General features: G+C 29.3%; 1 protein-coding gene across 3 annotated transcripts in view; it reads left to right on the forward strand.

The window, feature by feature from the left end:
- LOC135928346 (kinesin light chain-like) overlaps positions 1–12,730 on the forward strand; it is a 33,485-nt gene that overhangs the window by 10,767 nt on the left and 9,988 nt on the right. For all 3 annotated transcript variants that reach the window (XM_065464789.1, XM_065464790.1, XM_065464788.1), the window contains exons 5-6: positions 699–952; positions 1,844–1,957. In XM_065464789.1, the coding sequence (XP_065320861.1) occupies positions 699–952; positions 1,844–1,957 (368 nt within the window). The remainder of the gene's footprint in view (positions 1–698; positions 953–1,843; positions 1,958–12,730) is intronic.

The following is a 12,730-nucleotide window of genomic DNA, read 5'->3' on the forward strand; positions in this document are numbered from 1 at the left end:
AGATAACAGCGTATTTTGTATAATTCGCTGCTAATTCGCGCTAACTATGGATGAGGGGATCCGCATATTAGACGAATAAAAAAATGGAAGAGTATATAAAAAGAAAAAGAACATATGTTTCTTACAGATGATTTGCTAAACTTTTGGAAATCTATCTTGACAAAAAAAAAATGAGATATGAAATCAATCTTATGGCCAGGAATTTCCCCTTGGGGCCAATGGTCAAGATTTTTTTAGATAAAAATTTGAATATATGGTCGATAATACTAATTGTATTATTTACATACAACATCATTTTTGAGGATATTAATTTAAGTAATTATTCAGCTTATGGTGATTCTTTTTTATTTCTGATAGGAAAGTTGGCCCTTCATTAGATATTATTTAAAGCCTTCATTATGATGCAGGCAGGTTTAAAAGATGTAATATATAAATCTCATTACAGCTTGGATCCCCCAATTACTTCTACTACTGAGGAGGGAATGTGAAACATAAGATTGTTAAAATTAAAAGGGGGGGGGGCGAAAACACTCTCACAATGAGAGGATGAAAGGCTATAGATTTTTCTAATTTGAATTTTCTTACTTTTATTTAAGTGGGGCGAGGGGAGTCTAGAAGTGCTTACCCCCTCCCAATTCTTTTTTACACTACATGTGCCTTAATCTTTGTTAACCGCTTACATCCTGCGTTTTTTTTAGGAAAGCGGAGGGGACCACCGACTAAACAGCAATATCAACACCGACTCCACCCTTTTAGATCTCGGTTTTGACGACGTGGAAACATCGGACCCAAACGATAACACCTCCATCAAAAACCATCTAAACTCTTCTAACTCTGGCCGTCAGCACAAAAGCGCCGGTTCCAACTCCATGCTGAACAGCAGCGGCTACGAAATACCAGCCAGACTCAGGACCCTGCATAATTTAGTCATCCAGTACGCGGCCCAGAGAAGGTTTTAAAAAAAATTTTTTTTTATAGGTTTGGAAGAGTTTCTTTCATTCTGTCTATTTGACCGAATGATTATTAACCATCATAAATTTTTTAAAAGAAAATAACTAGGCTATATTTATAATAAAAAAATTTATTCTATAATAATGACGAATTTATCTTCTCCTTTTTAAATCGATATCGGTGGTTTCGTCGAATATAGGCCATTTAGACCGGTATCGAGTTTTGTTATCCGGTATCGATTTTGGTATTGGTTATAATTTGATATCGGTTATTTTGTTTAGTATATATTTTATTATCGGTTGTTTTAATTGGTTTTGGGTTTTTTTGCTTGGTATTGATTTAAATTTCTGTTATTTTGCCCGATACCGCGTTTGGTATCTGTTGCTTTGTTCCTGTATATGTAGTGTTGTTAAACGGCTCATTTTGAGCCGATTTTTAAAAATGGCTAACATATTTTATCCAGAAGAATATTATGCAACCCTTAAGAATTTTGCTCATAGGTGGCATAAAGGTTTGAACATCTATTAACCCAAATCTCGAGGCTTAGACAATATTTTTCTGGCTAAAATATTGAGTTAGTCGTTTTTAAAAATCGGCTCAAATCTAGCCGTTTAACAACACTATGTTATATGTTTTGATATCGAAAGATGGTATCATAATAGCACTCATAACATGATATTTTAGTTAAGGCTATTTTTTGCGACGATCATTATAGAATTTTGAGGATTTTTACGGGATTAAAAAAATCTCTTCTTTTTTAGAGTATGAGTTACACATTTGATTCGAGAAAAATTATTATGTCGTGACAATTAACGACCTATTTTTAAGTTTAATATATATATAAAACACAAATTCTTAATATAATTATTTTTTTTATCTAAATTCCTTTTAGGTACGAAGTAGCGATCCCATTATGCAAACAAGCCTTGGAAGATTTAGAGAAAACCAGTGGGCATAATCACCCCGACGTGGCAACCATGCTAAATATATTGGCCTTAGTTTATAGGTTACTTTTTTCAAAGTTAAATTTTGAGGAGGTACCATTTGTGCCCCGGCCAGGATTATAAAAAATAATTTGACCCGGATATCTTTAGAAAAAATAATTTCGGCCCGGGTATATAAATTCTTTTCTACTGTCTTGGTTTAAAAATATAACTATTCTGAATTTTACAGATCATTTTTCAGCAAATATAAAATTCACATATAATAACTTTTCATAATACCTAAAAAAAATAATAGATAATGTTGCATTATTCTAATTTTATTATTTATTACAATATAAATTTTATTTTTTGTTATAATCTAATTTTATTTTATAAACGGCGTAACCTTACTTTTTTTATATTATTTTACTTTTTTGTATTTCGTTTATATTCTAATTTGGACTTATAAAAAATGTATATAATAGAAGTGTGAAATGGAAAAAATAGTATTAATAGTATTAATAAAGTTAAATATAATAAAACACCTTTTTACCTTTGTGCACACATTCATGTTACTCTACATGGTGCCATGCAACTAACGATTTGGCGCGAGGTGCGAGTCAGTAAAAATATATTTTATTAACTAACTTCTTTTTCTTTTCTTAAGGTATATATACATTTTCTAAAATATAAATTAGAATATATATAAAAACAAAAAGTAAGGTTACGAAAAATAATAAGTAATATAAGTTGAATTACAAAATTAAAAAGTTGAATTGAAAAGATAAATTTGAATTCATAAATAGTAATACAAGTTGAATTTGAATTCCTAACCAAATAAAAATATAATGAATGTATGCAATATAAAAATAAAATACTATTCAATAACCAATATTTTAATTTATAAATTCCTATAATGTAACATTCTCACTCTTCTACAAGCCTATAATTTCATCTAAGAAGTCATAGAGAGTTTGTTGTTCAAGTGGTTTTTCGTTTTGGTTGTCAATGTTGCATAAGTCACTAATCGTTGGCTTGTCCAAATCGTTGTTTGTTCGTTTTTGTTTAAATCGTGAGCTTGATATCCATATCGAATGTTTTACAAATCGTGACGTTGTTATTATTATCATTTTTCAAAATTGTTATTATCATCAATAAGTTGCGAATAATAAAAAATAATAGTTCATAAAAATATAAAAATAAGTGAAGAATGATAAATCAATAAGATTGTTATATTTTTAGCGTTTTAATTTTTCGCGTTTTAATGACTTTTATTTTTTCGCGTTTTAGTGTTTAATTAATTTGCGTTTTAGTATTTAATTTATTTTTATTTATTTTCAATCTCCGAGGTTAAAATATGCAAATAAAATATTATTCACATTTCCCTCTCTTTAAATAAAAAATTTAAATTTCACACCCTAGTTTTAATTCAAAAAGTGTTATTTTTAATAAAAATTCTAATTTTTAGAAAATGATCTCATCACATCATTTAAATATTTATCTAATCTTCAAAAGCTTTATTTCAAAAACATTTTTATCATATTAAGCATTACTTATGGTTATTTAAATCAATCCCTTTTAATTCATATGTTTTAATTACATTTTAATATATTTAAAATTAAAGTTTTATCTTCTTGTTTAGGATTTTTAATGGTTTATATTTAATTATATCTAAGAATTCATCTTTAGGATTAGTTGTTAATTTACAACAATTGGTCATCATTCAAGAAATCAAAAAATAATATTTCACTAAGAATTTAAGTAAATAATTATTTAAAGGCTTTTTGTGTGGTCTATATCCATTATGATTTTACATTTTAGTATCAATATTTCACTAAGAAATTATAAATAATTTTTTAAAGGCTTTTTGTGTGTTCAAATATATCCATTATGATTTTACATTTTAGTGATTTTAAAAATTTATAACATGCCTTAATCCTGGCATAAAATCTTAATTTATAATATCTTTTCTTCTTACGTGGATTAGAATAATAAGTAATCATCATTGGTCTCACAAAATAGAATTCATAACCTATCGTTCAACTTCCATATCAGTTCTTTCTAGGTTGTCACATTAGGTTAGGTGCTGGTTATCATATTCCAGTCCAACATCCAGAGCCAGGACACCATAAAGAAAGAAGCTTTTTGCATGAAAGAACGTGCTAAGGTTTGATTCTTGGTCATCTCCATAGATTATGCATTAGTCATATCAATAGATTAGGCAGTCACAATAGATAAGATAGTCATATCAATAGGTAGTCATCTCCATAGGTTAAGCAGTCTCCATAGGTTAGATAGTCATCTCAGTAGATTAGGTAGTCATCTTTTTCTAGTCCACCACCCAGAGCCAGGGCACTGAAAAGAATAAGGATGGTGACGATATGAATGTGTGCACAAAGGTAAAAAGGTGTTTTATTATATTTAACTTTATTAATACTATTAATACTATTTTTTCCATTTCACACTTCTATTATATACATTTTTTATAAGTCCAAATTAGAATATAAACGAAATACAAAAAAGTAAAATAATATAAAAAAAGTAAGGTTACGCCGTTTATAAAATAAAATTAGATTATAACAAAAAATAAAATTTATATTGTAATAAATAATAAAATTAGAATAATGCAACATTCTCCCTCTTCTGATAATTTCATCGGAGAAGTCATAGAGAGTTTGTTGTCCAAGTGGTTTATCGTTTTGGTAATCAAGTTGTATCACAAATCATCATAACGTTGGCTTGTCCCAATCGTTGGTTTGATCAATTCGATTTTGCACGTTGGTTTGTTTAATCACAAGCTTGATATCCATATCGTAAATTGTCTCCATTAATCATAGCTTGTTTGATAGTGCTCAATTGTTATTATCATTTTTCCGAAATTGTTATTATCATAAATAAGTTGCGAATAAGAAATAATAGTTTATCATAAGAATAAATGAAGAATGATAAATCAATAAGATTGTTATATTTTTAGCGTTTTAATTTCTTGCGTTTTAATTTCTTGCGTTTTAATATAAGCGTTTTAACATTTAATTTACTTTATACAATTTAATATTTATTTTATATTTTAAGTTACATAGTCTTTTAAATAAGCAGGTTTTTTTTTATTCGCACAGGTCTAAAGATAGGTGTTATATCGTTATTATCAGTAATTTTTATATTTTTGTCCATACTTCCCTCCTTAAAAGAATCCTTAGAGTCATAGTTAATAATTGTGTTAAAACAGTTTCTAATTCTTATTTGATCTAAATGTCTCCTCAAAATACCTTTCTCAGTCTTAATTTGGAACATCATATCACTTTCTTTATGTGTGATCATACCTTTGCACCATTTATCATCACCTTGTATTTTATACCAAACAAAATCTCCTACGTTAAAAGTTCTATTTCGTGGTAAAGTAACGTTTATTTTATTCTCCTTCTCCTCCATCGGTTTTAATAAGTCCCATTTAATTCTAATATCTCGATTAAACATTCTCTGTGATGGTGTAACTCCTGTAGTATCATTACGCGTATTTCTGTAATTAAATAAAAATTTGCTAAGTGCGATATCTGGGTCTATTTTAATATTCCTTTTCATATGTGTTTTGAACGTTCTAACCATGCGTTCAACCTGGCCATTGGATTTCTGGTGATAAGCAGATGTAAGCACATGTTTAATACCAAAGTTGTTGCAAAATTTTTCAAAATCGTTACTCGTAAAGTTAGTGCCGTTATCAGTAACTATAGTTTCAGGTATTCCATATAGCGAAATAGTTTTAAAGATTTCTTTTAAAGTAACATCAGTCGTAATATTTTTAACAGGAATAATAATTGGAAATTTGCTGTAGGCATCGACTATTATCAACCAATTTTTTGTGAAAAACGGACCCGCATAATCTATATGTATCCTTTCAAACGGTTTGGTTGCCGAAACCCATGGTTTTTGTATCTTTATAGGATTATCATGATATATATTACAATCGTCACAACTTTTCACTTCCATAACGATATCATTATTTATGCCAGGCCACCACATGTAATCTTTGGCTAAGGATTTGATTTTTCCTGCTCCCAAGTGACCTTCATGTAATGACTGTAGTATAGTTTTTCTCATAGAAGACGGAATTATGATTTTATTGCTTTTGTAAAGACATTCCTTAATTATACTTAATTCCAATTCAATGTTTTTATAAATATTATTCATTATAGTTCTGTTGTTATTAATATCATTTATGACTTGTTTTAATTCCATATCTTTCAAAGTTTCATCACGAATTTGATCAAAGTTAATAGGTAAGTCCTCATATTCATTTATAATGGTTACATTTTCAATAGTTTCATCACGACATTCTTGTGGTAATCTCGAAAGGCAATCAGGAACAACATTATATTTACCGGCTTTATACTTTATATTAAAATCATATCCCCCTAATGTAATATTCCACTTCTGGAGTCTTAACGACATGGTGCTATTATCCTTAAGACCCTTGGTGAAGATGTGAACTAGAGGCTTATGGTCAGTAATAATTGTAAATTTTGTGCCGATTAAATATTCCTGAAATCTCTTTATAGCGAACATTATAGCGAGAGCCTCACGCTCAATATTGGTATAGTTCATTTCAGACTTTAATAAAGTTCTCGACGCGAAAGCTATAGGTTTTTCTTTACCATCTTTTTCAATATGAAATAGTACAGCTCCTAAACCACATTTTGATGCGTCAGTGGCTATCCCTATAGGTAATTCAGGGTTAAAATATGTCAAAGCAGGTGGAAGACTAATTAACTTCTTTAGATCATTAAAACTTTTAGAGTGTTCTAGGTTCCAAGCCCATTTTTCTTTGTTGACAATCTTATAAAGAGGATCGGCAATTTCCGCAAAATTGTTCAAAAATTTTCTATAGTAGCCAGCCATTCCCAGAAATGTTGATAATTCAGCAGCTGATTTTGGTTCTGGCATATTAATTATTGCTTCAATTTTGTTGTGATTAGCATGAATCCCCTTAGCGTCAATATCATGACCCAGGAACCTCACTTTGTTTTTAAAGAACACACTTTTATTAAAGTTAGGTATTAGCCCAAACGATGATATTCTATTAAACACTTTTTTTATGTTGTTTAGGTGGGCTTCATCGTTTTTTCCAGTTATAAGTAAATCATCAATATAAAATATAACGTCATCCATGTCACCGAAGATTTGATCCATAATCTGTTGAAAAATTGCAGATGAGGTCTTAAGCCCAAAAGGAAGTCTAGTAAATTGGTAATATCCCTTATGCGTAGATATGGTTAAAATGTTTCTGCAACTTTTATCAATTGGTATCTGTAAGAAAGCATTTTTAAAGTCAATCTTCGTAAATTTCTTTCCTTCCGAAAGTTTAGCAATTAGATCATTAATTCGTGGTAGAGGGTATCTAAAGTCTTCTAGAGCTGGGTTTACAGTATCCTTAAAATCAGCGCAAAGTCTAATGCTCCCATCATCTTTGTAGACAGCGGTAACAGGACTTGCCCATCGGACATCATTCACCGGCTCAATAATTTTATCATGTATCCATTTTTTGAGTTCATTACTAACAAGATCAATTTTTGAATAAGGGATACGTCTAGGCGGTATAATTTTAGGTTGGGCATCACTTCTTAAATGTAACTTGACACTTGCTTTGTTAATTGGCCCATTAGTCAATTTCGATTCACACTCTTTAATCAATTTTTTTATTTCATCTTCGTAATTAGTGTCAATATTTGCTATAAATTTATTTAAAATATTTTTGAAAGCATTGATCCACATACGTCCCAACAAGGCATTTTTACTTGATGCAACCACTACCGCTTGTAAATATTTGGAAATACCATCATAAGTCACTTTAACTTGAGTAGTTCCTATGATTTTGATTAAATTCCCGTCATAAGCAATGAGTTGTAGCTCGGATTTCTTAAGATCTCTAATACCAAGTTTTTTAGCCAGACCATGAGGTATAATAGTGTATTTGGATCCAGTGTCCACTTGCATACAAGTAACAATGTCGTTCACTTTTAAAGTAGTCATAAAAGCGTTATCTTTGTCATTAATCATATCGCCAGATAAATTGTTGACATTAAAATCATTATCATCTTTGTTCTTTGTAAAGTCGCCTTTTTCTTCAATAATTTCTTCAATATTCATGTTGTAATCATTATTGTATTGTATTTGCTTTCTATTATTTTCGTCGCCACTTCTATAATTATTTGAGTTGTTGTTATATTGTATTTGCTTTCTCTGATTATTATCATTACCTCTATAATTATTTGAGTTGTTGTTATATTGTATTTGCTTTCTCTGATTATTATCATTACCTCTATAATTATTTGAGTTGTTGTTATATTGTATTTGCTTTCTGATTATTATCATTACCTCTATAATTATTTGAATTGTTGTAATAAGATTGGTAATTGTTACGATTTCCGTCACCGTATTGGATTTGTTTTCTTTGATTATTATCATACCATGTATTATTTCTACCATAATTCGATTGATTATTATTATTATAGCGATAATTGTTATAGTTATAATTGTTATAATTATCGTGGTATCGCGAATTATTATTACCATAATTGTATCTAAAATTACTATTGTAATTCCCATTTCTATATCTATTATCATAATTATTTCTAAAATTATTTCTAAAATTATTATCATTTCTACTGCAAAATTTTTTATCTTTATCGGACTTTTTATCATTATTTATATAACTTATATCATTATCCTCCGACTTAATATTACTAGAGTCCAGTTTCACCCCTAATTCCACCATCTGATTCAATGTAAGGTCAAAATTTTTGGAGAATTTGTATTTAATTTTATCGTTTAAAGTAGATGTCCGTAACTTCTCTTTTAATCTACTATCGTCCAAAAAATTACATTTCTTATGAAGTTTCGATACTCTAATGTACCACAGCATAAAACTCTCTGATGAGTTTTGTTGAAGAAGATTAAATTTATTAATTAAAGTATTTAAATTTAGCGCTGGTAAAAGATAGGTTAACTTTTTAATCACAATTTTAAGATCTAAAATATCGGTATCAGAACAAATTGCCTTAATGTCGTCAAAAACTTCGCCTGATAAATTATTAAGCAAAGTATTAATTTTAATAGAGTCCGATAATGTACTGGTCGAAAAGTAATTTAATATTCTGTCTAAATAAATTTCAGTAAGAGGACCCACTAACTTAGGGATCTTATGTGTAAATTCTTGTTTAATTTCCATATTTAATTAATAAGACACATAAATAAGCAATTATAACATTTATTATTTTATTAATTCAAGTTTTGGTATAACTATTTATGTTTTAATGAATATACAAATTAATTCAATGAAATCACTATCGCTGTAAATATAGTGTTTCCCGTTTAATAATTCAAAGCAATTTATCATGTCTCTTAAATTCATAAATTCAAACAGTACATCCTCCGTACCGTTTATCCTAGAAAAGTTGACATCGCAATTATAAGTCTACATAGTGCTCCAGTTTTGGCAATAGAATACTCGCCTAGATGGAAATTTTGATTTGGGGATACAATTTAGTACCTTTGAAGGCGAACATAATTGATGAAAATAATTTTGAAATGGTACTTACCCATTTTTTATCCGATGCTTATATAAGAATTGTTTGTACCATTTTATAAATTATTTTTTATTAACCATATTTACATAAGGGATAAAAAATTGTTATTTTTCAAAAAAAATTTCCATGAGGCGAGTTTCTATTTGCCAAAACTGGAGCACCATGTAGACTTATAATTGCGATGTCAACTTTTCTAGGATAAACGGTACGGAGGATGTACTGTTTGAATTTATGAATTTAAGAGACATGATAAATTGCTTTGAATTATTAAACGGGAAACACTATATTTACAGCGATAGTGATTTCATTGAATTAATTTGTATATTCATTAAAACATAAATAGTTATACCAAAACTTGAATTAATAAAATAATAAATGTTATAATTGCTTATTTATGTGTCTTATTAATTAAATATGGAAATTAAACAAGAATTAGTAATATTAAGTCGGAGGATAATGATATAAGTTATATAAATAATGATAAAAAGTCCGATAAAGATAAAAAATTTTGCAGTAGAAATGATAATAATTTTAGAAATAATTCTAGAAATAATAATTCGCGATACCACGATAATTATAACAATTATAACTATAACAATTATCGCTATAATAATAATCATCAATCGAATTATGGTAGAAATAATACATGGTATGATAATCAAAGAAAACAAATCCAATACGGTGACGGAAATCGTAACAATTACCAATCTTATTACAACAACTCAAATAATTATAGAGGTAATGATAATAATCAGAGAAAGCAAATACAATATAACAACAACTCAAATAATTATAGAGGTAATGATAATAATCAGAGAAAGCAAATACAATATAACAACAACTCAAATAATTATAGAAGTGGCGACGAAAATAATAGAAAGCAAATACAATACAATAATGATTACAACATGAATATTGAAGAAATTATTGAAGAAAAAGGCGACTTTACAAAGAACAAAGATGATAATGATTTTAATGTCAACAATTTATCTGGCGATATGATTAATGACAAAGATAACGCTTTTATGACTACTTTAAAAGTGAACGACATTGTTACTTGTATGCAAGTGGACACTGGATCCAAATACACTATTATACCTCATGGTCTGGCTAAAAAACTTGGTATTAGAGATCTTAAGAAATCCGAGCTACAACTCATTGCTTATGACGGGAATTTAATCAAAATCATAGGAACTACTCAAGTTAAAGTGACTTATGATGGTATTTCCAAATATTTACAAGCGGTAGTGGTTGCATCAAGTAAAAATGCCTTGTTGGGACGTATGTGGATCAATGCTTTCAAAAATATTTTAAATAAATTTATAGCAAATATTGACACTAATTACGAAGATGAAATAAAAAAATTGATTAAAGAGTGTGAATCGAAATTGACTAATGGGCCAATTAACAAAGCAAGTGTCAAGTTACATTTAAGAAGTGATGCCCAACCTAAAATTATACCGCCTAGACGTATCCCTTATTCAAAAATTGATCTTGTTAGTAATGAACTCAAAAAATGGATACATGATAAAATTATTGAGCCGGTGAATGATGTCCGATGGGCAAGTCCTGTTACCGCTGTCTACAAAGATGATGGGAGCATTAGGCTTTGCGCTGATTTTAAGGATACTGTAAACCCAGCTCTAGAAGACTTTAGATACCCTCTACCACGAATTAATGATCTAATTGCTAAACTTTCGGAAGGAAAGAAATTTACGAAGATTGACTTTAAAAATGCTTTCTTACAGATACCAATTGATAAAAGTTGCAGAAACATTTTAACCATATCTACGCATAAGGGATATTACCAATTTACTAGACTTCCTTTTGGGCTTAAGACCTCATCTGCAATTTTTCAACAGATTATGGATCAAATCTTCGGTGACATGGATGACGTTATATTTTATATTGATGATTTACTTATAACTGGAAAAAACGATGAAGCCCACCTAAACAACATAAAAAAAGTGTTTAATAGAATATCATCGTTTGGGCTAATACCTAACTTTAATAAAAGTGTGTTCTTTAAAAACAAAGTGAGGTTCCTGGGTCATGATATTGACGCTAAGGGGATTCATGCTAATCACAACAAAATTGAAGCAATAATTAATATGCCAGAACCAAAATCAGCTGCTGAATTATCAACATTTCTGGGAATGGCTGGCTACTATAGAAAATTTTTGAACAATTTTGCGGAAATTGCCGATCCTCTTTATAAGATTGTCAACAAAGAAAAATGGGCTTGGAACCTAGAACACTCTAAAAGTTTTAATGATCTAAAGAAGTTAATTAGTCTTCCACCTGCTTTGACATATTTTAACCCTGAATTACCTATAGGGATAGCCACTGACGCATCAAAATGTGGTTTAGGAGCTGTACTATTTCATATTGAAAAAGATGGTAAAGAAAAACCTATAGCTTTCGCGTCGAGAACTTTATTAAAGTCTGAAATGAACTATACCAATATTGAGCGTGAGGCTCTCGCTATAATGTTCGCTATAAAGAGATTTCAGGAATATTTAATCGGCACAAAATTTACAATTATTACTGACCATAAGCCTCTAGTTCACATCTTCACCAAGGGTCTTAAGGATAATAGCACCATGTCGTTAAGACTCCAGAAGTGGAATATTACATTAGGGGGATATGATTTTAATATAAAGTATAAAGCCGGTAAATATAATGTTGTTCCTGATTGCCTTTCGAGATTACCACAAGAATGTCGTGATGAAACTATTGAAAATGTAACCATTATAAATGAATATGAGGACTTACCTATTAACTTTGATCAAATTCGTGATGAAACTTTGAAAGATATGGAATTAAAACAAGTCATAAATGATATTAATAACAACAGAACTATAATGAATAATATTTATAAAAACATTGAATTGGAATTAAGTATAATTAAGGAATGTCTTTACAAAAGCAATAAAATCATAATTCCGTCTTCTATGAGAAAAACTATACTACAGTCATTACATGAAGGTCACTTGGGAGCAGGAAAAATCAAATCCTTAGCCAAAGATTACATGTGGTGGCCTGGCATAAATAATGATATCGTTATGGAAGTGAAAAGTTGTGACGATTGTAATATATATCATGATAATCCTATAAAGATACAAAAACCATGGGTTTCGGCAACCAAACCGTTTGAAAGGATACATATAGATTATGCGGGTCCGTTTTTCACAAAAAATTGGTTGATAATAGTCGATGCCTACAGCAAATTTCCAATTATTATTCCTGTTAAAAATATTACGACTGATGTTACTT

The sequence above is a fragment of the Gordionus sp. m RMFG-2023 genome, chromosome 4, assembly GCF_954871325.1.
Source record: "Gordionus sp. m RMFG-2023 chromosome 4, tfGorSpeb1-WG-v2, whole genome shotgun sequence".
NCBI classification, from domain to species: Eukaryota; Metazoa; Nematomorpha; class Gordioida; order Chordodea; family Parachordodidae; genus Gordionus; species Gordionus sp. m RMFG-2023.